Source organism: Salvelinus fontinalis, chromosome 26, assembly GCF_029448725.1.
Source record: "Salvelinus fontinalis isolate EN_2023a chromosome 26, ASM2944872v1, whole genome shotgun sequence".
Classification (NCBI taxonomy): Eukaryota; Metazoa; Chordata; class Actinopteri; order Salmoniformes; family Salmonidae; genus Salvelinus; species Salvelinus fontinalis.
Genome location: NC_074690.1, coordinates 23,013,053 through 23,038,644, shown reverse-complemented (window position 1 = coordinate 23,038,644; position 25,592 = coordinate 23,013,053). Strand labels below are relative to the sequence as shown.

Genomic DNA, 25,592 nt, shown 5'->3' with positions numbered 1-25,592 from the left:
ATTAGATTTGAATGCAGAATCTGGGTATTTCTTTTTCTACCATGGGGATGATGGGAGGTGGTGGTGGAGGAATGATACCTGTGGAGAGGATCCCCTCTGCGCAGGTACGCTGGCTGTTTGGAGGAATGGCTGCTATTCATATGGTTGTAAGGCTGTTATACTTTGTGCTGTAACAGAGTATCAGCACAAGATGCTCCTACTGTCAGCTAGTAGTAATTGTTCTGTGTAGTGACATGAGCGGAGTCTCCTGACTTCTCCCATTTGTCGCAGATATCCGAAGTAGATATGTTGTGGACCCTGCTATGATGACCACCACCAACCCGAGGCCAAGCAGATTAGCCTGAGACCCCTGCAGTACAGAAATCACCAAATAGTGGAGGCTGGCTCAGCTGGGTCATTGGTGGCAAAAAGAAAGAGGTTCATCTACCTGATGACAAAGACAACTCCATAAAGAACCTGTTATTTCTATTCTTTATACAGACACTTCAGTGGATTCATCTTTTTCTCTGTGGCTTGATTCACATTGCTCCCTCAGATTGTCTGGGATCAGGCCATACGGAGTTGATCGACAAAAGTGAGCCCAATGCTGAGGTATTCACTCCAATTAATCAGATCAATTTAAATCAATTGATGACTGTTGAATTTCAATGTGAGAATGTCACTAATTTTGAAAATATGTTGATGTGTTTTACAGAACAAGCTTGTATCTGGGGAACTCTGTCAGTCTTTCCAAAGGAGTGAATTCTTACTCCATGAAAGCAGTTGAATATTGCTCCAATACTGTGCCAGCCAGTCATTCCTCTCTCTGGTGATCTCCTGCTAACATATTTAACTCTTACAAATCAAATCAAAGTTAATTTGTCACGTGCACCGAATACAACAGGTGTAGACCTTACAGTGAAATGGTAACTTACAGGCTCTAACCAATGGTGCGAGAAAAAAATAAGGTATGTGTGTGTGTGTATGTAGGTAAGTAAAGAAATAAAACAACAGTAAAAAGAAATGTGAAAAAAGAGTAGCAAGGCTATATACAGACACCTGCTAGTCAGGCTTATTGAGGTAGTATGTACATGTAGGTATCGTTAAAGTGACTATGCATATATGATGAACAGAGAGTAGCAGAAGCGTAAAAAGAGGGGTTGGCGGGTGGTGGGACACAATGCAGATTGCCCTGTTAGCCAATGTGTGGGAGCACTGGTTGGTCGGGCCAATTTAGGTAGTATGTACATGAATGTATAGTTAAAGTGACTATGCATATAAGATAAACAGAGAGTAGCAGCAGCGTAAAAGAGGGGTTGGGGGGGGGCACACAATGCAAATAGTCCAGGTAACCATTTGGTTACCTGTTCAGGTAATTTAGGAAGGACAGCAGGTCTATGGGGCAGCAGATACCCTACAGTGCTGTACCCTAATAGGACCGTCACAATGCCTCAAAGCCAGGGGCCTGGCCAGCTTCCTTGCCCACACACCACCCTCGTGGCTGTGCCATTTGATTGCTCCCAGGTTGGCAGACAGGCTGTGCCATTTGATTGCTCCCAGGTTGGCAGGCAGAAACTTGCCCCATGCACTCTACCCTGTTGAGGTATAACTCTGGACAGTCCTTCCTAAATTAATACATTTCAATAGCAGAGCTTTTATTTTGCAGAAATATAACATATGGCTGAAGTAGCTGAGATGTAAATAATTGTTATTCTTGTTCCACAGGCGATTTGCCCAGAATGAGTTTTCCCATATACATAAGTGGAGTTTTCAGCATTTTAAAAGAAATGGCAAATCAATTAAGAAAAAATATTGAAGTAATGGGGCACTTCTGGTATCACAGGTCTGAGTGGGTTCCAGAATAGTAGCCTGATTTGTGTATCTTCATGGTCATGTACACCACAGCAGAATATGCATTGCATTGGTAATCAACTATTTCCTGTTAAAGAGAAAATACTTACCTCGTTGTCATTCTGCTCTCCAACAGTTCTGGTGGACATATCATGCACCCCTTTTTAGTGTCTTTCACTGACCCTTCTCTGCTCCCAACAAAATTCATATTGACATGTCATAAGGGTTTTTAAATAATCTGCAAGCAACTATCAAAGAATGAAAACAAATGGATTTACAGGTGCTCCTTGGGAGAGAATGGAATGCGTTAAGGGGGACCCTTTTTTAACTAGGACTGCTAGGCCTACATCAGATTGTGCAGGTCTAAACAGCTATGCTATATCATGTGCACACTAATTACATGTCTTGCAAATTGTTTAGTTAATCAGGTTTAGATTTGTTTTAAAGAGTCTAAGTGACATAATATAAATGAATAGCCGACTACCAGTGGCAACTGGGGTGAATAATTGCTTTTAACTTGCGTGGCGAGGGCGGAACGTATGACGTTTTCAGCCGAAGCTTGGAGGTGTTTATTGTTCCTTCCCTTCGAAGAGAGAAAGGAGGCTAGAAAGGCGAAGCTTTAACGATTACCGAGACGTTTACATAGACCATTTTCATACGGTTTCAATTACACAAAACAACGGCAGAGGAAGGTTGACACAGGACCCAGTGGCCATGGCATATGCATACCTTTTCAAATACATCATTATCGGAGACACAGGTAAGCAAGCACTAGTCAATGGCAGCAAATATTGCTAACGATAGTTAGCAAGCAGCTATCTTTTATTTCCGCAGTGTTGGAGAGTCCAATATGACGTGGTAAAAGCGGAGACGCAAGAGGTGGGATGACTGACAGATTTCTCGCTTGCAAACGTCGTTAATAGCTTGTCATTAACGTGAAATAATCCCCCCTAAAATTCCCACCTTACATCGCATAATGTTGTAGTCAACTAGTAGCGTGTTAGTTTAGCAACACATCCAACAAGCCGACTGCCTATTGTCCTTCTGTTTTGCACTGAGGGTGGGGGTGTTAAGCTATCTTTGCTACCTAACGTTACATTGCTAGCTAATAGGCTAACGTTGGTAAAGTAGCTGTTTACAGCGACATAAACAACAGCTAGTTTGACAGCTTCTCTACAACATGGGCGTTTGCACTGACTATGTCAGTCACTTGGACAGAGTCAAGCCAAGGTTTTGAGCTGTCTTTCTTTTGCGCGGTTGTATTGCTAGGCCACAAGCACCAAGCGCCCTCCCTCGAAATGGCGTTTTACATACTTTTTTTGTACGGTTGCCTACTACGGCAGCATTCTAGTTTAGCTGTCTAGGCGTTTATGCTCGTGTTGTTAACCCGACATAATGTACTTTTACACGGGTGTTATGTTAATGAAGTTAAGCAGTTCACTGTCGTTTGTTTACCTAGACGAGGTGGATTTACCGGTAGTAGGTTTCCCAAATATTGTGGATGCTGCCAAAGCCAACCTACATTTTTGTCCAGATAATTTATTGCAGGTTGCATTAGAAGCAGGCGACGTAGGTACTTGTTTATCAAGAACAGTACAACTATGTGCATCATCTTATTTGATTAGATCTGTTATACATCTATTGCTCAAGCCGGATCCTTGTTGAAATAGCCTAACAGCAGCACCGCTTGCTATGCATTTTACCCAGGGAAAACGAGGGATACTGAGATTACCTATCTCTTTGACTACAGATTGACAGTGTTTGATGCTGAGAAATAAACACATGTACCTGGTTGGCATCTCAAGTCCACAGGGGGAATGTTGTGATGCTAAGACTTCCATCACTTTAGTTTATTAATTGATCAATGCTTTCCACCTGGCTACCCCTACCCCGGACAACAGCACTGCCCTCCCCTCTGCTACTCGCCCAAGCCTTCCCCATTTCTCTTTCTCCCAAATACAGTCAGCTGATGTTCTTAATGAGCTGCAAAATCTGGACCCTTACAAATCAGCCGGGCTAGATAATCTGGACCCTTTCTTTCTAAAACTATCTGCTGAAATTGTTGCCACCCCTATTACTAGCCTCTTCAACCTCTCTTTCGTGTCGTCTGAGATCCCCAAAGATTGGAAAGCAGCTGCGGTTATCCCCCTCTTCAAAGGGGGGGACACCCTTGACCCTAACTGCTACAGACCTATATCTATCCTACCCTGCCTTTCTAAGGTCTTCGAAAGCCAAGTCAACAAACAGATTACCGACCATTTCGAATCACACCACACCTTCTCCGCCATGCAATCTGGTTTCAGAGCTGGTCATGGGTGCACCTCAGCCACGCTCAAGGTCATAAACGATATCGTAACCGCCATCGATAGGAAACAATACTGTGCAGCCGTATTCATTGACCTGGCCAAGGCTTTTGACTCTGTCAATCACCACATCCTCATTGGCAGACTCGACAGCCTTGGTTTCTCTAATGATTGCCTCGCCTGGTTCACCAACTACTTCTCTGATAGAGTTCAGTGTGTCAAATCGGAGGGTCTGTTGTCCGGGCCTCTGGCAGTCTCTATGGGGGTGCCACAGGGTTCAATTCTTGGACCGACTCTCTTCTCTGTTTACATCAATGATGTCGCTCTTGCTGCTGGTGATTCTCTGATCCACCTCTACGCAGACGACACTATTCTGTATACTTCTGGCCCTTCTTTTGACACTGTGTTAACAACCCTCCAGGTGAGCTTCAATGCCATACAACTCTCCTTCCGTGGCCTCCAACTGCTCTTAAATACAAGTAAAACCAAATGCATGCTCTTCAACCGATCGCTGCCGGCTCCTGCCCGCCTGTCCAACATCACTACTTTGGACGGCTCTGACTTAGAATATGTGGACAACTACAAATACCTAGGTGTCTGGTTAGACTGTAAACTCTCCTTCCAGACCCACATCAAACATCTCCAATCCAAAGTTAAATCTAGAATTGGCTTCCTATTCCGCAACAAAGCATCCTTTACTCATGCTGCCAAACATACCCTTGTAAAACTGACCATCCTACCAATCCTCGACTTCGGTGATGTCATTTACAAAATAGCCTCCAAAACCCTACTCAATAAATTGGATGCAGTCTATCACAGTGCCATCCGTTTTGTCACCAAAGCCCCATATACTACCCACCACTGCGACCTGTACACTCTCGTTGGCTGGCCCTCGCTTCATACTCGTCGCCAAACCCACTGGTTCCAGGTCATCTACAAGACCCTGCTAGGTAAAGTCCCCCCTTATCTCAGCTCGCTGGTCACCATAGCAGCACCTACCTGTAGCACGCGCTCCAGCAGGTATATCTCTCTAGTCACCCCCAAAACCAATTCTTCCTTTGGACGCCTCTCCTTCCAGTTCTCTGTTGCCAATGACTGGAACGAACTACAAAAATCTCTGAAACTGGAAACACCTATCTCCCTCACTAGCTTTAAGCACCAGCTGTCAGAGCAGCTCATAGATTACTGCACCTGTACATAACCCATCTACAATTTAGCCCAAACAACTACCTCTTTACCTACTGTATTTATTTATTAATTTATTTTGCTCCTTTGCACCCCATTATTTCTGTCTCTACTTTGCACTTTCTTCCAATGCAAACCAACCATTCCAGTGTTTTTTAGTTTTTATTTTATTTGCTGTGTTGTACTCACTTCGCCTCCATGGCCTTTTTATATTTTATTTATTTATACATATATCTGTTTGCCTTCACCTCCCTTATCTCACCTCACTTGCTCACATTGTATATAGACTTATTTTTTTTCACTGTATTATTGACTATATGTTTGTTTTTACTCCATGTGTAACTATGTGTTGTTGTATGTGTCGAACTGCTTTGCTTTATCTTGGCCAGGTCGCAATTGTAAATGAGAACGTGTTCTCAATTTGCCTACCTGGTTAAATAAAAATAAATAAAAAAATAAGGCTTGTACATTCAAGGCTTGTACATGCTGCCTTTTTAAAAGTAACAATTTACTGTGGTGTACTCTGTTTGAAAGTATCAGTGAAGGGAAGTGTACCCTGTTTACAGGAAGGCCAATAACAGATTAAGCAGCATGCTCCCCTGCATTTCTCTGAGATGAAAGGGCAGAATTTTACTTGAACCAGACTATTTGCTTACAGGACCGCATATCATATGATGCTTGTTTCAAACTGGAGACATCATTTCCAACCCAAAACAGTGGTCAGCATTTGGGAGTACAAATCTGTCAGTGCATTTTTTTTCACCAGGCTACATCCAGCAGAGTTTTCCCCCTTGTTTTATTTGTAAAATTAGTAGGGTCAGGATGATACCAGTATTGCGATACTCGTTAGTATTGTGGCTAGGAAAGAAAACACGAAGGGTTTACACTTCAAGAAAAACAGCCCTAATGTGGAAACCAACATCATGTTGTCATCCAGAGTCACATTTATTTATTTTCTAAACTATAGCACACTATTTTACATACAATAGGTTTTTAAAGGACCAAAGAGTTTGGTCTGCTTTGTTTTCATTTCTGCCATGGATTTTTGTTGTTGTTGCTATACTGGTATCGTCACAGCCCTAGTTGCAACACTGCAGACCTGTCATCGCCCTGGCTTCACTGGGGACCATCGTGTGACCCCCTGCAACCCAAGTTGTTGATCATTCAGTGTTTTCACATTACTCACTCACGTTCTACATGTCTTTGCTGTGTAAGTATGGCTATCCCAGCTGTTCAAGCGGATAGATATAGTCTATGCAATGTGGTTGGTAACTTGGCTAGATGAGGTGATAGTTGAGAAACCCCTATCCAAAAGGATGCATTATTTCTCAGCCTCCATACCATAAACCTTAGTTTTCACCTGAATCTAAATCCAGTTGTACATCTCTTCCTGCCCAATCAAATGCACAATTAGTGATGGGGGGGGGAGGTGTAATTAGGCTAGTCTTTGATTTGGCACCCCTGTCTAATTACTGTTGCTTTAAGATAATGACCTGACCACTAAAGAACCAGATGGACTATCTATTCAGCGCTAGAGGCTGATTGGCTAGCAGGTACACAGTTAAAAGGGTGACATAGCTTTGTTTTGTTACATCCTTCTCATGATGTCTTCTATCACCCTGACTCCCCTGCCTAGCAACAGTGGTGGTAACCCATAGAAACACTAATGATAGCCTTCTCTGGTGTCCAAAAGGTTTCACCTGTTTGCATTATAACCATACAGTGCGGGACACATGTTTTCACAGGTCCCTCCTCCACGATATGGCAGTGTGTTTCACTGTCACGTTTTACGTTATTTTTTTCTCACACAGGCGCAAGCCACACATTTATATTTAGGTCTACTTTGTAATAAATGGAGTTAGCCGCCCATCATTAGGCTAATTGTTGCATTCATTATGGTCAGTGCTACCTAGGAATATCTTTGTTTCATCACACCAAACAACCTCATGAGTCATGACATTTGTGTGTTGACATTTTTGATAAAATGTCCATCCCTATCAGGAGCTTCATCATCATGTTGACAGTGCCTCGAACACAGGTCCTCCTAAAGAAGCTTGAGGACGAAATGGCTCTTATTAACCACTGATCTAGGACCGGATAACACTATCCCACTCTGAACCATTGAGGGAATAAAACAATACCTGACCCTGAATGTGTTTTAATGCATCCTCTATATACTCCAGAAAAAATGACAACCAGAATTCTACTTGTTTGACAAGCCTCTTGGCTTCAGCAGGGCTGACTATGAGCTTCTTTACCATTGTGTGGGTGTAGTCAGAGGGCTGTAGGGCCTGATACAGTCTGACATTTTTATCTCATTAAATTACCCTCCTTATGTAATTTTTTGTTCTGACACATCATATCAAAGACTGGGATTCAACTTCTTTAATGTGTGTGTGCGACCAGATGTGTTGTTGGTTTTCCAACGTGTGTGTGTGACTGGCTAAATTATGTTACTTATGCAGACAGAGTGCCTATTTGTTCCTGTGTGTGCCTCTGTTTAACTGTGCATGTTTGTTTTACAGGTGTGGGGAAATCATGCCTATTATTACAGTTCACAGACAAGCGGTTTCAGCCGGTGCACGACCTCACTATCGGTAAGGCTCCTCTATATTCATTATAACGTTTAACAACGACTGTGATTGAAATGTATCCTGCCTCTGCACTGGAGGGACCTCAATTAAATCATATGTGCTCGGCTCAGATCTCCACGTCCAGGGCTTGACATTAACTTTTTTAGCCACTTGTCTGAAAGCTCAGGTCACTTGCCCCTCCTCCCCCAAAAAAGGTATAACACCATGGGCCAAAAAGGTGACAAATTGTGTTGTATGATGCAAGGACCCACTTCACAAAATAACGTTCATTATTTTCACTGGTATTGACAATGTAAGGCTGCTGGTCTCTGATCCCATGCATTATATCTCCTCCCCCCACAAAGTGAAATATTGCACTGATATGCTACTGTATAAAACACATGTGATCTGTCAAGCCTCCATCTGGAGAGCTACTGGGTGTAAAGGCTTTGTTCCAATTATGATTGGCGCAGCCTAATTGTTTCCATATTGTGATCTCCATATCGGACAACTTTTTTTTAGTTGCCCCAGGCAAGCGGACAAGCCTTAATGTCACGCCCTGCCCTTGTGTTAATTAATTTCTTAAGGATTTTCATCTCTCCTCTGGTCTAACCTGTGACGATGAGGGAGATGGATTTTATTTTAGCTTGCTAGCTACTTCCAGAAACGAATAACAGAACACCTCACTCTTAACACACATCAGCTCTGCTAGGGCGAGTAAAATGTTATCAAGAGGGTTAGTGACTGCACTGTTACTGGCAACAATTTCATTCAGTTTTTGACTATTTTATTAATCATTTAATGTTTGGCCAGTGTCTGTCTCCTCTACTACACTGTGTCAGCTCTAACCATTATTCACCATAGGCTTTTAGGGTGTTTTTGTAGTGGAAGCAGGGGAGGGGTTCTAGAACAGGGTTTCCCAAACCCAGTCCTGCCCCCCCCCCCCCCCCGGGGTGCACGTTTTGTTTTTTGCCCTAGCACTACACAGCTGATTCAAATAACCAATTAATCATCAATCTAGTGCTAGGGCAACCATGGTCTAGGTCACAGGTGTCAAACTCATTCCACGGGGGGCCGAGTGTCTGCGGGTTTTCGCTCCTCCCTTGTACTTGATTGATGAATTAACATCACTAATTAGTTAGGAACTCCCCACACCTGGTTGTCTAGGGCTTTATTGAAAGGAAAAACCAAAAACCTGCAGACACTAGGCCCTCCGTGGAATGAGTTTGACACCCCTGGTCTAGGTGGTTAGGGCTAGTGGGTTATGGTTAATAAGGCTAGTGGTTAAAGTTAGTTTCGGGTTTAGGATTACACCTCATGATTAGCGCCAAGGTTTTTACCATACCACATGACCTGACCAGGTCATTGAATTTGACATTTAAAATGTTTTGGGTAGGGATGTCCCAAGGATCCCATATAGTACTAACCATGCATGATTTCCATTGAATCTTGGTGTTAGTGTTTTCATGCAAGTGAGTTGTAGACTGACTGTGTCCTTGTGGTGGGTGTGTCTTTCCCAGGTGTGGAGTTTGGGGCGCGGATGATCACCATAGATGGTAAACAGATCAAGCTGCAGATCTGGGACACGGTAAGATACTTGCCCTGTTGCACATTGAACAGATATGATTATTTACCTGAACACACGATACAGTCGACTCCTGATACATGCAGCAGTGTGGGACAGTTCTCACCAGTTAAGTTATCAACTACTGCATGCAGTTCAATCATAAAGAATGTAGTCAATGTACTGTTGAAGTGATACAGGTTCATTCTGACAATTAGGCCAAGTATAAACTGTTTATCTCAAGTGCACTTATCAGGGGTCGACTGTAATCATGAGTTTCTCGGAATACTCTTTTGTACATCTGTATCTTATCAGTGATAAGGAGATTTTTAAATCTTGGAGTCAATGGAATCTTGTACACCTGGGGAAAATAGGTTTTCTTTTCAACATACAGTACATGCTATTGACGTTTTGTTCAGCATGTGTATCACCATTTTGTGTCACTATGGACATGTTGCTTGCCTTGTAAAGAGAAGAATGACAGAGCCCTACACAAAAGCATTTGTGTCAGTTCGCTGTTCACATGTTTCACCCTCTTCTCAAATAACCTCAGCTTTGTCATTGTGAGAAGTTTTCTATTTTTTAATAATATATATTTTTTAATCATATATATTAATACATTTAAATTAAAAAAATATATATAATAATAAAAAAATATATATATATATTCGTTTTGTAATAATGACAATTACAACAATACTGAATTAACACTTATTTTAACTTAATATAATACTTAAATAAAAATCAATTTAACCGCAAGTAAATAATGAAACATGTTCAATTTGGTTTAATAATGCAAAAACAAAGTGTTGGAGAAGTAAAGGTGCAATATGTGCCATTTACGAAAGCTAACGTTTAAGTTCCTTGCTCAGAACATGAGAACATATGAAAGCTGGTGGTTCCTTTTAACATGAGTCTTCAATATTCCCAGGTGAGAAGTTTTAGGTTGTAATTATTATCGGACTATTTCTCTTTATACCATTTGTATTTCATATACCTTTGACTATTGGATGTTCTTATAGGCACTTTAGTATTGCCAGTGTAACAGTATAGCTTCCGTCCCTCTCCTCGCCCCTACCTGGGCTCGAACCAGGAACACATCGACCCTCGAAGCAGCGTTACCCTGCAGAGCAAGGGGAACAACCACTCCAAGTCTCAGGGCGAGTGACGTTTGAAACGCTATTAGCGCGCACCCCGCTAACTAGCTAGACATTTCACATCGGTTACACCAGCCTAATCTTGGGAGTTGATATGCTTGAAGTCATAAACAGCTCAATGCTTGAAGCATTGCGAAGAGCTGCTGGCAAAACGCACGAAAGTGCTGTTTGAATGAATGCTTACGAGCCTGCTGCTGCCTACCACCGCTCAGTCAGACTGCTCTATCAAATCATAGACTTAATTATAACATAATAACACACAAAAATATGAATCTTAAGTCATTAATATGGTCGAATCCGGAAACTATCATCTCGAAAACAAAACGTTTATTCTTTCAGTGAAATACGGAACAGTTCTGTATTTTATCTAACGGGTGGCATCCATAAGTCTAAATATTCCTGTTACATTGCACAACCTTCAATGTTATGTCATAATTATGTAAATTCTGGCAAATTAGTTCGAAACGAGCCAGGCGGCCCAAACTGTTGCATATACCCTGACTCTGCATGCAATGAACGCAAGAGAAGTGACATAATTTCACCTGGTTAATATTGCCTGCTAACCTGGATTTCTTTTAGCTAAATATGCAGGTTTAAAAATATATACTTCTGTGTATTGATTTTAAGAAAGGCATTGATGTTTATGGTTAGGTACAGTCGTGCAACGATTGTGATTTTTTTCGCAAACGCGCTTTTGTTAAATCATCCCCCGTTTGGCGAAGTTGGCTGTCTTTGATAGGAAGAAATAGTCTTCACACAGTTCGCAACGAGCCAGGCGGCCCAAACTGCTGCATATACCCTGACTCTGTTGCAAGAGAAGTGACACAATTCCCTAGTTAAGAAATTCATGTTAGCAGGCAATATTAACTAAATATGCAGGTTTAAAAATATGTACTTGTCTATTGATTTTAAGAAAGGCATTGGTGTTTATGGTTAGGTACACATTGGAGCAACGACAGTCCTTTTTCGCGAATGCGCACAGCATCGGTTATATGCAACGCAGGACACACTAGATAACTACACATGGCTGATGATATTACTAGTTTAACTAGTGATTATGAATGATTGTTTTTTATAAGATACGTTTTTAATGCTAGCTAGCAACTTACCTTGGCTTCTTACTGCATTTGCGTAACAGGCAGGCTCCTCATGGAGTGCAATGTAAAGCAGGTGGTTAAAGCGTTGGACTAGTTAACTGTAAGGTTACAAGATTGAATCCCCGAGCTGACAAGGTAAATATCTGTCATTCAGCACCTGAACAAGCAGTTAACCCACCGTTCCTAGGCCGTCATTGAAAATAAGAATGTGTTCTTAACTGACTTAACTAGTTAAATAAAGGTGTTTAAAAAAACGGCCAAATCGGTGTCCAAAAATACCGATTTACGATTGTTATGAAAACTTGAAATCGGCCCTAATTAATCGGCCATTCCGATTTAATCGGTCGACCTCTAGTTTCAAACAATCACTGCCTCAAGCTCATGTTGCAAAGTGGTGGTGACGCACTGATAGCCTGCATACTGTTGACTATAGCCCATGCACTCAAATAACAAATTGGAGGTGCGCTTTAATTACCGATTGAGAAATACAAATAGTAGCTCTGTTTAATCGTGGCCGTCAAAACAGTTGAACATGTTTTACATGCATTTTAGAATTGTTATTTGTTGCTTAATGCCTGGGCTTACAAAAGCACGTTTCAGTCCAGTACCAGCTCTTTGAGCAGCTGCTCTAGTGCTGTCTGATGGGTGATACAGCGCAGTGTTAAACACCATAGTGTCCTCCAAGCTCATCACTAAGCTAAGGACCCTGAGTCTGAAAACCTACCTCTGCAACTGAATCCTGGACTTCCTGACAGACCGTCCCCAGGTGGTGTGGGTAGGCAACAACACAGCCGCCACACTGGCACTCAACATGGGCCCCTTGGGGGTGCGTGCTTAGTACCCTCCTGTACTCCCTCTTCACCCACGACTGCGTTGCCACGCACGACTCCAACACCGTTAAGTTTGCTGATGACACGACGGTGGTATGCCTGATCACCGACGACGATGAGACAACAACCTCTCCCTCAACGTCAGCAAGGAGCTGATCGTGGACTACAGAAAAAGGAGGGCCGAGCACACTCCCATTCACATTGACAGGGCTGTAGTGGAGCTGGTCGAGGTCTTCAAGTTCCTCTGTGTCCACATCACTTAGTATCTATCATGGTCCGCACACACCAACACATTCATGAAAAGGGTAGGATAATTACTCTTCCCCCTCAGGAGATGAAAATGTTTGGTATGGAGCCTCAGATACTCAGTTCTACAGCTGCACCATTTGAGAGCATCTTGACTGGCTCCATGACTGCTTGGTATGGCAATTACTGCCATCCGACCCTAAGGCGCTGCAGAGGGTAGTGAGTACGGCCCATTGGGGCCAAGCTCCCTTCCTTCCAGGACCTCTGACACAGCCTGGTATTGAGGAAGGTCTTAAAATTGTCAGACTCCAGCCACCCAAGTCATAGATTATTCTCTCTGCTACCGCACGGCAAGCGGTACCATGCACCAAGTCTGGAACCAAAAGGACCCTGAACAGCTTCTACCCCCAATTCATAAGACTGTTAAATAGTTAGTCCGGGTAGCTATTGGTTAACTATTTAACTATCTGCATTGATCCTTTCTGCACTAACTTTTTTGGACTCATCACACACACTGCTGCTACAGTTTCTGTCCTGTTGCCTAGTCACTTTATTCCTAGTTATATGTACATACAGTGGGGCAAAAAAGTATTTAGTCATCCACCAATTGTGCAAGTTCCCCCACTTAAAAAGATGAGAGGCCTGTAATTTTCCTCATAGGTACACTTCAACTATGACAGACAAAATGAGAAAAAAAATCCAGAAAATCACATTGTAGGATTTTTAATGAATTTATTTGCAAATTATGGTGGAAAATAAGTATTTGGTCACCTACAAACAAGCAAGATTTCTGGCTCTCACAGACCTGTAACTTCTTCTTTAAGAGGATCCTCTGTCCTCCACTCGTTACCTGTATTAATGGCACCTGTTTGAACTTGTTATCAGTATAAAAGACACCTGTCCACAACCTCAAACAGTCACACTCCAAACTCCACTATGGCCAAGACCAAAGAGCTGTCAAAGGACACCAGAAACAAAATTGTAGACCTGCACCAGGCTGGGAAGACTGAATCTGCAATAGGTAAGCAGCTTGGTTTGAAGAAATCAACTGTGGGAGCAATTATTAGGAAATGGAAGACATACAAGACCACTGATAATCTCCCTCGATCTGGGGCTCCACGCCAGTTCTCACCCTGTGGGGTTAAAATGATCACAAGAACGGTGAGCAAAAATCCCAGAACCACACGGGGGGACCTAGTGAATGACCTGCAGAGAGCTGGGACCAAAGCCTACCATCAGTAACACACTACGTCGCCAGGGACTCAAATCCTGCAGTGCCAGACGTGTCCCCCTGCTTAAGCAGTACATCATGTCCAGGCCCGTCTGAAGTTTGCTAGAGAGCATTTGGATGATCCAGAAGAAGATTGGGAGAATGTCATATGGTCAGATGAAACCAAAATAGAACTTCGTAAGAAGCATTTCAAGGTCCTGGAGTTGCCTAGCCAGTCTCCGGATCTCAACCCCATAGAAAATCTTTGGAGGGAGTTGAAAGTCCGTGTTGCCCAGCAACAGCCCCAAAACATCACTGCTCTAGAGGAGATCTGCATGGAGGAATGGGCCAAAATACCAGCAACCGTGTGTGAAAACCTTGTGAAAACTTACAGAAAACGTTTGACCTCTGTCATTGCCAACAAAGGGTATATAACAAAGTATTGAGAAACTTTTGGTGTTGACCAAATACTTATTTTCCACCATAATTTGCAAATAAATTCATTAAAAATCCTACAATGTGATTTTCTGGATTTTTCCCCCCTCATTTTGTCTGTCATAGTTGAAGTGTACCTATGATGAAAATTACAGGCCTCTCTCATCTTTAAGTGGGAGAACTTGCACAATTGGTGGCTGACTAAATACTTTTTTGCCCCACTGTACCTACCTCAATTATCTCGTACCTCTGCACATCAACTCAGGAATGGTACCCCGTGTATAAAGCCATGTTATCGTTACTTATTGTGAACTTTTATTATTACGTGTTACGGGTTTCTCAGTGTGCCCTACTGTTAATTCTGTGGGATTCCCTGTGCTTTGCTAGGGCCCATTTTAAAAGTTGTTTACATTTTTTGGCCTTATTTTTCTTTTAGAATTTTTCCCAAATTCCATATAATTCCATCCCATTCTGTTTTTCTAAGTGTCTTTTTATTTATTTATCTCTCAAAATCATACTTAACAAATATATAGAACATCCAATTTGTAGTTCTTTAAGTCCACAACACTGCTTAAACCACATCATGAGACTTTTGAGGTCAGGAAAAATATTTACATTTTTTGGTGTGTGCAAAACAAATTGGCACTGGATTGATGAAAACTATCATCATATTGTTCTGCCAAGGTAGGTGTCGTGTCTTTGGCATCATTAAACTGAACACTTATTTATCAAATAACTCTGTAATTATTATTACGCGATTAAACTGATTAATCATGTAACTGTAATTAACTAGGAAGTCGGGGCACCAAGGAAAATATTCAGATTATAAAGTTAGAATTTTCCTAATATAACTTTCAGATATTTAATATCTGATCAATTAGTCTTCTAATTAATGAATTATTATTTACCTCATGTTAGTCTCATTCCAAACGTCGTAAATTGTTGGTTATCTGCACGAACCCAGTCTTCACTGAGTCATCCATACATCAATTGTCTTAAATAATTTATTTACTAAGTCATTCACAGAAATGCATAAACAAACAGTAGAGTTACAAGGAAATGATAACGGCGTTTCCCTAGTGGGATAAACCGGTATCGCGGCTTGGTGGACAAAAAGGGAAGTGGGGGTAAACTGAGATGAGAAACCTACAAAGTTGATAATTATAACAATTGAAATGCTAATCCTTTGCACATGAACGCCCACCTCTTCGGGAATAATTGCAATCAATATATATATTTACGCTCAGTGTGTCGTTGGGATCTCTGTTGAAAAGTTTGTATCTGTTGGAGAGTTTGTCCGACCTGTCTCTGTCGCGGTTAGAATGGATAGTTCAGAGTGACATTCATTCATGTCGTTATAGAATAGAGGTCTCGGCGGTTGTCGGTCTTCGCGTTCAATGATACCGAATTCCTAGCTGCAGACTAGTAATTAATATCAAAGACTTGTTCTTATTCTGTCGGTATCGATAGTCTAAGAGTTTAACCACGTGGTATGGTTAAAATATTCAGCCATCTACTCAAACCTTAGCTTTATGGTCTCCTCTCAAACCTTGGCCCTCTCGTTATCGAGGTAAGCTGGTCTGGTGATAGAAAACCCGGGTGGGGGTTTTATTCGGAAGAGCAGAAAAAGGCTGTCTCATGACGGCAGGTCCTAACTGTGCTCATGGGCGGTCCTCTGATTTAGTTAACTCCAATTCCCTTTGGAGTTTTTCTTCATTAAACAGTCCAAAATCACATTACACAATTCCACAAACAGTATCATCCTCATTCATTCATCTTATACAACAATTAGATGTAAGCCTCATATCTGAGGCTATTGTATAAACAGCGTTATGGTAATGTGGCCGTATTGTCTCCCATGAGTTTCACAAAATTGTACCAAACGGACAAGTTCGTAGCTGGATTCTTCACCGATCTTTTATACCTTCTCCAGAACATAAACGTTGTTCGGACCTCAAGTTCTGTGAGGTGGAAGAAATTCCTTTGTTCTCTCTGAAAACTCACTCTCTCTCTATACTGTGGCCATAAGGAGATAATCTTCTCCAGGAATCTACGACCTGAGGTCGCAGCAGCCTGAGTGTAGGAGACAGAGAGGGGGATGGTGCTCGCTGTACCCAAAGAGGGCAATGTCATGAAATAGGTATAGGCTACTTTTGTAGTACATCAAAAAATAAAAAAAATGATATTTTTGGGGAAGTGTTTCCATATCTACCAGAAGAAGCTAATCATTACATCATCACTGACGGTTACATAAATGTAGGCATACGCACGCACCGGGCACACACAGGCATTCCTGTGCCTTTGCAGGAAAATACACTGATGCAGTTTGTTCATGTCGTATGATTAACTTGGGCAAATGTATTCATTTCAACTTTAATATATTGTTAAATTCCGTTTAAAAGTTTGGATTCCATAATTTCGTGCATTTTCTACTTAACGCAGATTTTATAGTGCCCTACTGACTGTGCTGAGGAAATATGAACACTACAGGATATGGTAATCTTGGTGTTAGTGTAGTATTTCTATTGGCCTGTAGGGGGAGACACAGTTCTATAAATAAGAATAGAATCTCAGCAGTAATTCTGATGAATGGTGCAAGTCAGGCCCTATAGGCCTTTTGGCCTTCAGACCGAGCCAGCTGCTGTGTGCTTACTAGGCCACATGGCAACACAGGTGCATTTTGGTTGATTAAAAGGTAAGCCTGGAATTCAGCAGAAATTGATGCCAAGGGGGATAAGAATGGCAACCTTTGATTGGGCACTTTGGTCATCTAGCTGGCATTTTGAGAAACACTTTCACTTTTATATATTCGAAACACCACTATGAATATACCCTCTCTATTAGAATGATCTGTGGTTTAGCTTACATCCCCAGACCACTACATGTCCACCCTGCCAAGACAGAGTTCAAATCAAACACAGGGCGTGTGTACCGTCTGTGTAGCTGTATCGGTGTGTGTTCCGGCATGTGTGTGAGCACAGGAGGAGGAGTAGAGAGGTACTGCCTGCCCTGGGAGTGATGTAATAGCCAAAATCTGCATTTCTGGCATTCCTGTAACCTTTGAGATCCGGCAGATGGCAGGCATAAAGGTGTCATTCATCATTTATTCACAATGGCCTCCATTAGCTCCAACGTTAGCAGCTGCCTCATGGGGACTGTTGCCACTGACTCAGTGACTGGGCCTTATTGAATTCAAATGTGCTGCAGTGCTGGGCTGCCTGGTTCTCACTCACCTGCTGCCAGGCCGGAATTGAGGTAGAACAGCGTAGAGTAAGCCAAGGTACAACGGCTGCTAGCCATTTTATAAGCTGCTGACAATGGCATCTATCGACAGGTCTGATCTGCCTGCCTGCTGTTTTAACCCAACACTGAGTGTGGGGAGAGAGGTAGAATGTTGTATTGTGGGCTATAGTGGAACACAATGGGCCCCTTGTTTATGAGGAGTCAGTCAGGTATGGGATGCAGAGAAAGAGAGGAGTCTTTTGTACACAGTGACAGAGGTTTGCCTGTGCTCTGCCTCTCTGCACAAGGAAAATCAGGAGGCTTGGCTCTCTGGTTGGGAATATCTATGGTGTTGGGAATGTATATGGATTAGGAGAAAGCTGCTGGAAGGCCTGGACTGGAAGAGAGTAGTAGGCACTAGGCAGGACATGCATGAGTAAAACATGGCTCGGGCCAGGAGTTTTTCAGGACATGGGCTCAGAAGAACCCCTGACCTGTTCACCGGACGTGCTACCTGTCCCAGACCTGTTGTTTTCAACTCTCTAGAGACAGCAGGAGCGGTAGAGATACTCTTAATGAGCTGCTATGAAAAGCCAACTTATATTTACTCCTGAGGTGCTGATTTGTTGCACCCTCGACAACTACTGTGATTATTATTGTTTGACCATTCTGGTCATTTATGAACATTTGAACATCTTGGCCATGTTCTGTTATAATCTCTACCCGGCACAGCCAGAAGAGGACTGGCCACCCCTTATAGCCTGGTTCCTCTCTTGGTTTCTTCCTAGGTTTTGCCCTTTCTTGGGAGATTTTCCTAGCCACCGTGCTTCTACACCTGCATTGCTTGCTGTTTGGGGTTTTAGGCTGGTTTTCTGTACAGCACTTTGAGATATCAGCTGATGTAAGAAGGGCTATATAAATAAATTTGATTTGATTTGACCGTAGTAACACAGTACATCTGTGTTGGTATTTTGTCCAACATACCCTTGAGCATTGAAGTAAGACTCCTTTAAGAGTAGTTGCTTTGTTCAGCTTACTACTACTACTTTGAAGTACTGCTGGCTATTGTTTGTACACTTTCTATGGGTTACTATGCTTCTGTGCTGAACTTTGTACACACACAGACGCTCTGTTAAAGCAAAGACAAAGTCTGTTTGTCTTTGGCACTAATTGTGTGTGTGTGTGCGTGTGTCAGGCCGGCCAAGAGTCCTTCCGCTCCATCACCCGGTCTTACTACAGAGGGGCAGCTGGCGCCCTGCTCGTGTATGACATCACAAGGTCAGTCTGGTTGCCATTTTCTCCCCAGGCCTTATCTATGTAAATACTTTGGCCACTAAGTCTACCCTAGGATTTAGGTATTGCTCTTGACAAATGTAAAATATATATATTAGTTTGTTTAGGAGGAAAGGAAATGTTGTTTTCTTATCCAGTTCATTCAGTTCAACAATAGTTGGAGCCACTGAGATTTGTTTGTATAATACATTTTGGATCTAATTTAATCTCCCACACCAATGCCCTTATTTTGCTCATGTGGGTCAACTGTTGTTACAAAAGGGACCTACATTCACCTAATGAAGGACATGTTTATGCATTAGTTTACTAGGAAAGGAAAATGTATTGTTCTTATGTTAAGTGTTGCTCAACTGTTTTTGTTTTAGAAGGGACACCTTCAACCACTTGACAACCTGGTTAGAGGACGCTCGCCAACATTCCAACTCCAACATGGTCATCATGCTCATTGGGAACAAGAGGTCAGATTCATCTCCCTGTCACTCATGGTTACCAAACAACCTAGTCATGGTTGTCATGGCTACTAAACAGGCTATGCCTCAGGTCTGAAATGGCATACTTTCTTCATTTTGTCTTTGTCCATACTTATCTGATAGCGTGGGTTATGTCAAGTTTAAATGGTGGATGCTTTGTGTTCTTTGCTTTCAAATGAAGGAAAGGAAAAAGTGAGCAAGCCAATTTTGACAATTGAGATACACCCACCCAGTTCACAGCCCTGCTCCCTGTGTGCTCGTGTCCTCTAGTTAATGACATATCTCCTAACTGGAAAACATAACAGAATGAATTAACAGATCATTTGCAATAAAACACAGAGACACACAAGACCATGCTAGCATAACAGGTCTATGGTAATGTGTGTGAAATACTGAATGTGTGTGGCGTTTTCTCCATAGTGACCTGGAGTCCAGGAGAGAGGTGAAGAAGGAGGAGGGAGAGGCCTTTGCCAGAGAGCACGGCCTTATCTTCATGGAGACCTCCGCCAAGACCGCATCCAACGTAGAAGAGGTACCTCCTGCTCACACTGTATTGTGTGTGTGTGTGCATTTGTTTGTGAACATTTTCTCACATTGACACGTTCACCTATTAATATACCCACCTCTCTTGCTCAAACACTCCAACGCACACATACACATCTGTTCTTCAGTGTGCTGGGTAGCCTGGCTCTGAGGATTTAAGGCAGGGGGAGACTGGTTTATATAACCCCTCCCCCCAACAGAAACCCCTGATATGATTCATTTGTCTCATTAGTGTCCCCTGAATCCTCCCGATACCTTTCCTCCTCTATCTCCATCCGTCCCCCTCTCCCTCACAGTGACGTGTACATCGCCTACATTCATAGCCTCCCCTCTGCTCTCCTGTCCTAAGTGACAGCCGAATGCCAATCAGGCTCCCGTGCTACTACCGTATGCACTATATGGAGAGTAATGTGTTGAGGCTAATGCTGGGTCCCTGGGTTATGCCCTGGGACTCCATGGTCAGGTGGGGGAGCTCTGCCTCAGGCTAAGGGAAACCCATCTGTTGCTGTTAAACATTTTCATGTGTGAAGAGGCAGGGAGGTTAGAGGGGACCAGATCAGGCCGGAGCCTCCTGAGCTAAACTGAGGTGGACATTTGTTTTCAAATTCTAAAGTAGGCCTCCCTCTGTGGTAAAAAGATGAATTACAGGCAGTATTTACTATAGATGGGCACCCTGGACTAGTCTCGCTTTTGAGGTGTACATAAGGTAATGATTATATAAGGCCTACCATGCTGTACATTCAGGCTAAAACTAAGGCTCTGTTTATACGTCTGCTTGTGTCGTTTGTACAGCGGAGCGCTGTAGATGTATTTTCTGTGGCAACAAGCCAGAGGCTAAACTCCTGTAAATCCCACTCTTTTTAGAAGTTATTCAGTTAACGAGAACCACATATATGGTTTGACTGGTCCAAGGCCTGATATCTTGCAGGGGAGTTTATCAGTTATTACAACGGTCACGTCTAGATGTTGTGGATTTCAGCTCTGATCCTATACTAACTAGGCACTCTCTCTTTTCAGGCATTCATCAACACAGCGAAGGAGATCTACGAGAAGATCCAGGAGGGTGTCTTCGACATCAACAATGAGGTCATTTGACATGGGAGAGACACATTTGGTGTCCATTTTGTACACCGCAGCTTTGACTAAGACCATCTTCTTGACGTGGCTTGACTTCTGAGTTTTAAGTCATCAACTGAGATATGGCCAAGTGGTCAAATGCCCTTGCTCCCTTCGTAGTGCCCTAAGCCCACGTCATAAACAGAGTGAAGAGGATAAAACCTTGACAGAGCAGACGTTGGATACATCCTATTGGAAAAAAGGCCAATTTGAAGGCCAGAAAGACATTGTTAGCATACGCTGTTACATAGTCACATGCTCCTAGGAGACACTGCACCCATATTCATATTTTCGAGGCAGCCCCTCCACATCAGCTTATTTGTAGCGGCCCATACCCCATCTCTCTCCTCTAAAGGAAGTCTGCAGAGCCAAGCAAAACGTCCACTGTTTTTCCCTTCTCCCTCTCTCCTTCCCTCTCTCCGCTAGCCCTGGCTGCTGGCCAGCGCATAAATTCCTCACATCCCACAAGGTTACAGCCAGCGTGAAGGAGGCGAGCCCCTGAGCAGCCATTGGGTATGCTTTCTTTGAGAGGTAGTAAAGGGTAAAAAAATAAGGGGGAGAGGGAGGGAAAAAGTGAGGCTAGGCACACGGTCCAAACCGCATCAGCTGACTGGCGTAGGGGGAAGCCCTGGTCAGAATTCCTGTCGCTTGCTGGCAGGCGTCGTGAGAACCCCCTCTTCTCCACCCTCCTCCTCTTCCCTGAACACTATAAATGTGATTTAGAACGATTCAGAGTTTACTTAATAGCTACTACTGCTTAAAGCCACAGCAGCACAGGCTCACAGTGGAGTGATGCCTTTTAGCCACTCTGCGTTCTCTTTAGCCACTAAAGGGCTGAAGAGATGAAAGTGGGGCAATTGATGAAAGTACCACTTGCTGGTGTGTGTGGGAGAGATGCTTATGAAAGAGTGTGACTGTGAGCCAAAGATAATTTGTCACCATTGATATTTGTTGTTATATCCATTTCATCCACCCCAGAAAAACACAAACACTCAAACTCTAAATCGTCGAACTACACCTGACCATCACGTTCCATTTTCCTGACTAACCGGTTGCATTGTGTTGTGGTTTTCTCTCGGCAGGCTAACGGCATTAAGATTGGGCCCCAGCACGCTGCCACCAACTCCACACTCTCCGGTAGCCAGGGGGGCCAACAGGCTGGCGGGGGATGCTGCTGAACACCCTGCCCCTCTGTCTCATAACCCCTCCCGCAACCACCCATCCTGCCCCTCGCGTTTCTTCTGGACTGGTCGGGCTCACTAACATTTTCTTAACCCCTCCCTCCACACAGCCTTGCCACAGGAGAGTCTAATTGTATACTCCATGACTGTCAGTCAAAATATACCAAGCAAAACACGTTAAAGTACCCCCGGTCCTGGGGCAAAAATGCTTGTCCAGCATCGGAGCATTGGAGCCTGTCTGGGTTGTAGAATGGTAGGGTTTACTGTTACTATTGTGGCAAAACAGGCAGGATGCTTTAGGATAGGGTCTCATATCGATCTGTACATCAAACAGGCAGGATGCTTTAGGACAGGGTCTCATATCGATCTGTACATCAAACAGGCAGGATGCTTTAGGATAGGGTCTCATATCTATCTGTACATCAAACAGGCAGGATGCTTTAGGATAGGGTCTCATATCTATCTGTACATCAAACAGGCAGGATGCTTTAGGATAGGGTCTCATATCTATCTGTACATCAAACAGGCAGGATGCTTTAGGATAAGGTTTCCTATATATCTGTACATCAAACAGGCAGGATGCTTTAGGATAGGGTTTCCTATATATCTGTACATCAAACAGGCAGGATGCTTTAGGATAGGGTCTCATATCTATCTGTACATCAAACAGGCAGGATGCTTTAGGATAGGGTCTCATATCTATCTGTACATCTGTGAGCCAGTTGTGGATGACGTCTTTCTTTTTGTGACGTTTTGACTTAAAGCTGAATTGTATCAAACACTACAAGCTTGGTCATCAATTAGTATTTTAATTGGTTTCATGTGGGAGAAAGAAAGCTTTGGGAACGTGTGGTGAACACAGAAGTTTGAAATAAAAGAGAAAAAGAAACGTAGAGTTGTCGAGCAGCGGCCATGTCTGAAGTGAAGAAGCTAAAAGGAGAAAAAACAGGGCTGTTTTAATTCTGTATTTATCACTCACATTCTGTATATATATATAGTAATCCTTTCTTGCTTTGGTGTATGTTGACCGAGCTAGAATTCTTAATTTCCTGGAAAAATCTATACTGTACGAATAGAGCTTGAAACTGCAACAGTATTGCTAAAAAACCTACTTTGACACCATTTTTAAGTTTGTCCTGCCATCTGCCATCCCCCTCCCCTCGCTATCTCTCTGTGCCCTAGATCTACTATGACTGTGTATAGAAACTTTGGCTCAATATTCTGCATCTTATCTATTTTAATGCCAAAATGTTGTGTTTACCTGTGTTCAATAACCACAAACCCCAGAATTTGATCACTTCTACTCTGGAAAGGGATCTCAGCTGTTTGCCTTAACGAAAAGATTGGGACAGCAGAAAAACAATAGAAAAATATAATCGGGTTGCGAAGGAATCATTCCACTAACTACATATGCATAGTCTTATACATGCACAGCACATACACAGCAATGTTTTTTACATTCAAACACGCGTTGCATACATTCAGACATGCATACTCTAAATCACTGGTTCTCAATCCTGGTCTTGTGGACCCAAAGGGTCCCAAAGCACATTTTTATTTTTGCACTACACACCTGACTCTAATCATCGAAGCCTGATGATGAGTTGATCATTTGACTCAGGTGTGCAGTGCTATGGCAAAAACAAAACTGTACACTCCTTTGGATCACCAGGACCAGGATTGAGAACCCCTGCTTTAAATGTGTGTGTATGTATACACGTATATTAAGAAAGTACATGTCTTCCTAAATGCATACATGTGTACCTACATGCGCACACACGATTGTCTATTTATACATACAAGTCTGCATATCTGCATGCATACGTAGATGCATACATATTTTCTCTTCAGGATTTTGTTTTCCAAGCAGTCTGCTGTGGAGCATCAGTGCAGAGCAGCGTTTTCCTGTAGGTGTGTGAGTGGCTGTGTAAAGCCTTGCTTTCTTTGGCAGTGCGTTCTGTTAGTAGATATTATGGTGAACATCGCGTCAGTTGTAAGAGCGGCGCGGGAAAAGCCGAACCTGGAGTGTCTGTGACCCCCCCCCTTGACGTTTGCTGTGTTGGTTTTTCTTAAAAATAAAAAATGCTATCACAAATAATAAAACATTATAAACTGAAATATAAATTTATGTGGAAGAAATGTGCAATGTTTAAACTTACATTTTGTAATTTCCTTTTTAGAGTTAGTGTTTTGCATTTTGCATCTCCCTATAGTACTTTTCTGAGTGTCTGTGTTGGTATATGAATGAAACAATTATATATGGATCCATACTGTATTGTATCTCTTGATTTATCAATTTAAAGTGAAGCATGTGTGTCCTCAGAGCTGCCTGGAGTTTTGGAATTCCTGTAAGATCATGCAGCATCCTCGTAACCCAAAGGGGTGAACCTTTTGGTTTTTCTTCATGGCACACTACACAGCTGATTCAAATGATCAAAGTTTGATTATTTGAATCAGCGGTGTAGTTTAATGGCAAAAAAACTAAATGTGCACCCCTTGGGGTCCCCAGGACTGAGTTTGGGAAACGCTTTCATACAGGCTTGGTTCTCAAATAATCACTGCACCCTTTCCATGTATTTATCATAGTCCAAAATGTGTACCCCTACACACAGCAGTGTTCTAGAATATTGGACTGTTGGCTTTCATAATTTCTGAATATTTCAGCATGGCTCAAGCAATTTCTCCAACTGTCAACACATTCAAATGAATAGCGCATTCATACTGGAGCCGAGTTGGTTGGGAATTGTGGGGATGCGCACGTTTGGGCTTTGCATCCTCAGATGGGGCAGAGCTGCGTAGCTACTGTATGTCTGTGGACTACGATTTACGCATTAAATTATTAACACTAAGGTTAAAGGGGCATATGCACCCAGTACCAATTCAACTGGCTTTTTAACACACTTCTTTGCTCTGTGTTACATGGGTTTCAGGTAGGCCTTGATACTTTTCGGGTGATATTCAATCGAAAGTGTGATTTAATTTCTAAGTCTCCTATGCCGTTATGAAATAATTCCACATAACTTACTGGAAATGCACCTTATTTCACCTTATTTGTGTGCTTTAGTCTATTATAAAAGAACCGCTGCTCTGGGCTTGGTTTGCCAAAAGCATTCTAAGGCTAAGTTCATCCTTAGAACCATATGATCCTATAGTTCAAACAATCCATTTATTCTTAATATGCTTTTGGGAAACCGGGCCAGTGCGCAAGGTTTGTCAAATAGGCCTACAGCAAATCAAAAATCTATGTTGGGTGGGGGTGCATTGCAGTCAGATATAGTTCATGAGATATAATCTTTACTCATCATCCCCATTACATCCCTTAACATTAGGATCTAAC

At 42.6% G+C, this 25,592-nt stretch overlaps 1 protein-coding gene across 1 annotated transcript; it reads left to right on the top strand.

The window, feature by feature from the left end:
- The first annotated feature begins 2,358 nt into the window (after nucleotides 1-2,358).
- LOC129823951 (ras-related protein Rab-2A) lies at nucleotides 2,359-24,525 on the top strand. Its single transcript, XM_055883091.1, has 8 exons — nucleotides 2,359-2,590; nucleotides 7,844-7,915; nucleotides 9,412-9,479; nucleotides 18,848-18,930; nucleotides 19,311-19,403; nucleotides 19,836-19,947; nucleotides 20,976-21,044; nucleotides 22,157-24,525. Exons 1-8 carry the CDS (start codon nucleotides 2,545-2,547, stop codon nucleotides 22,250-22,252), a joined length of 639 nt encoding a protein of 212 aa, XP_055739066.1. The 5' UTR covers nucleotides 2,359-2,544; the 3' UTR covers nucleotides 22,253-24,525.
- The last annotated feature ends 1,067 nt before the right edge of the window (nucleotides 24,526-25,592 follow it).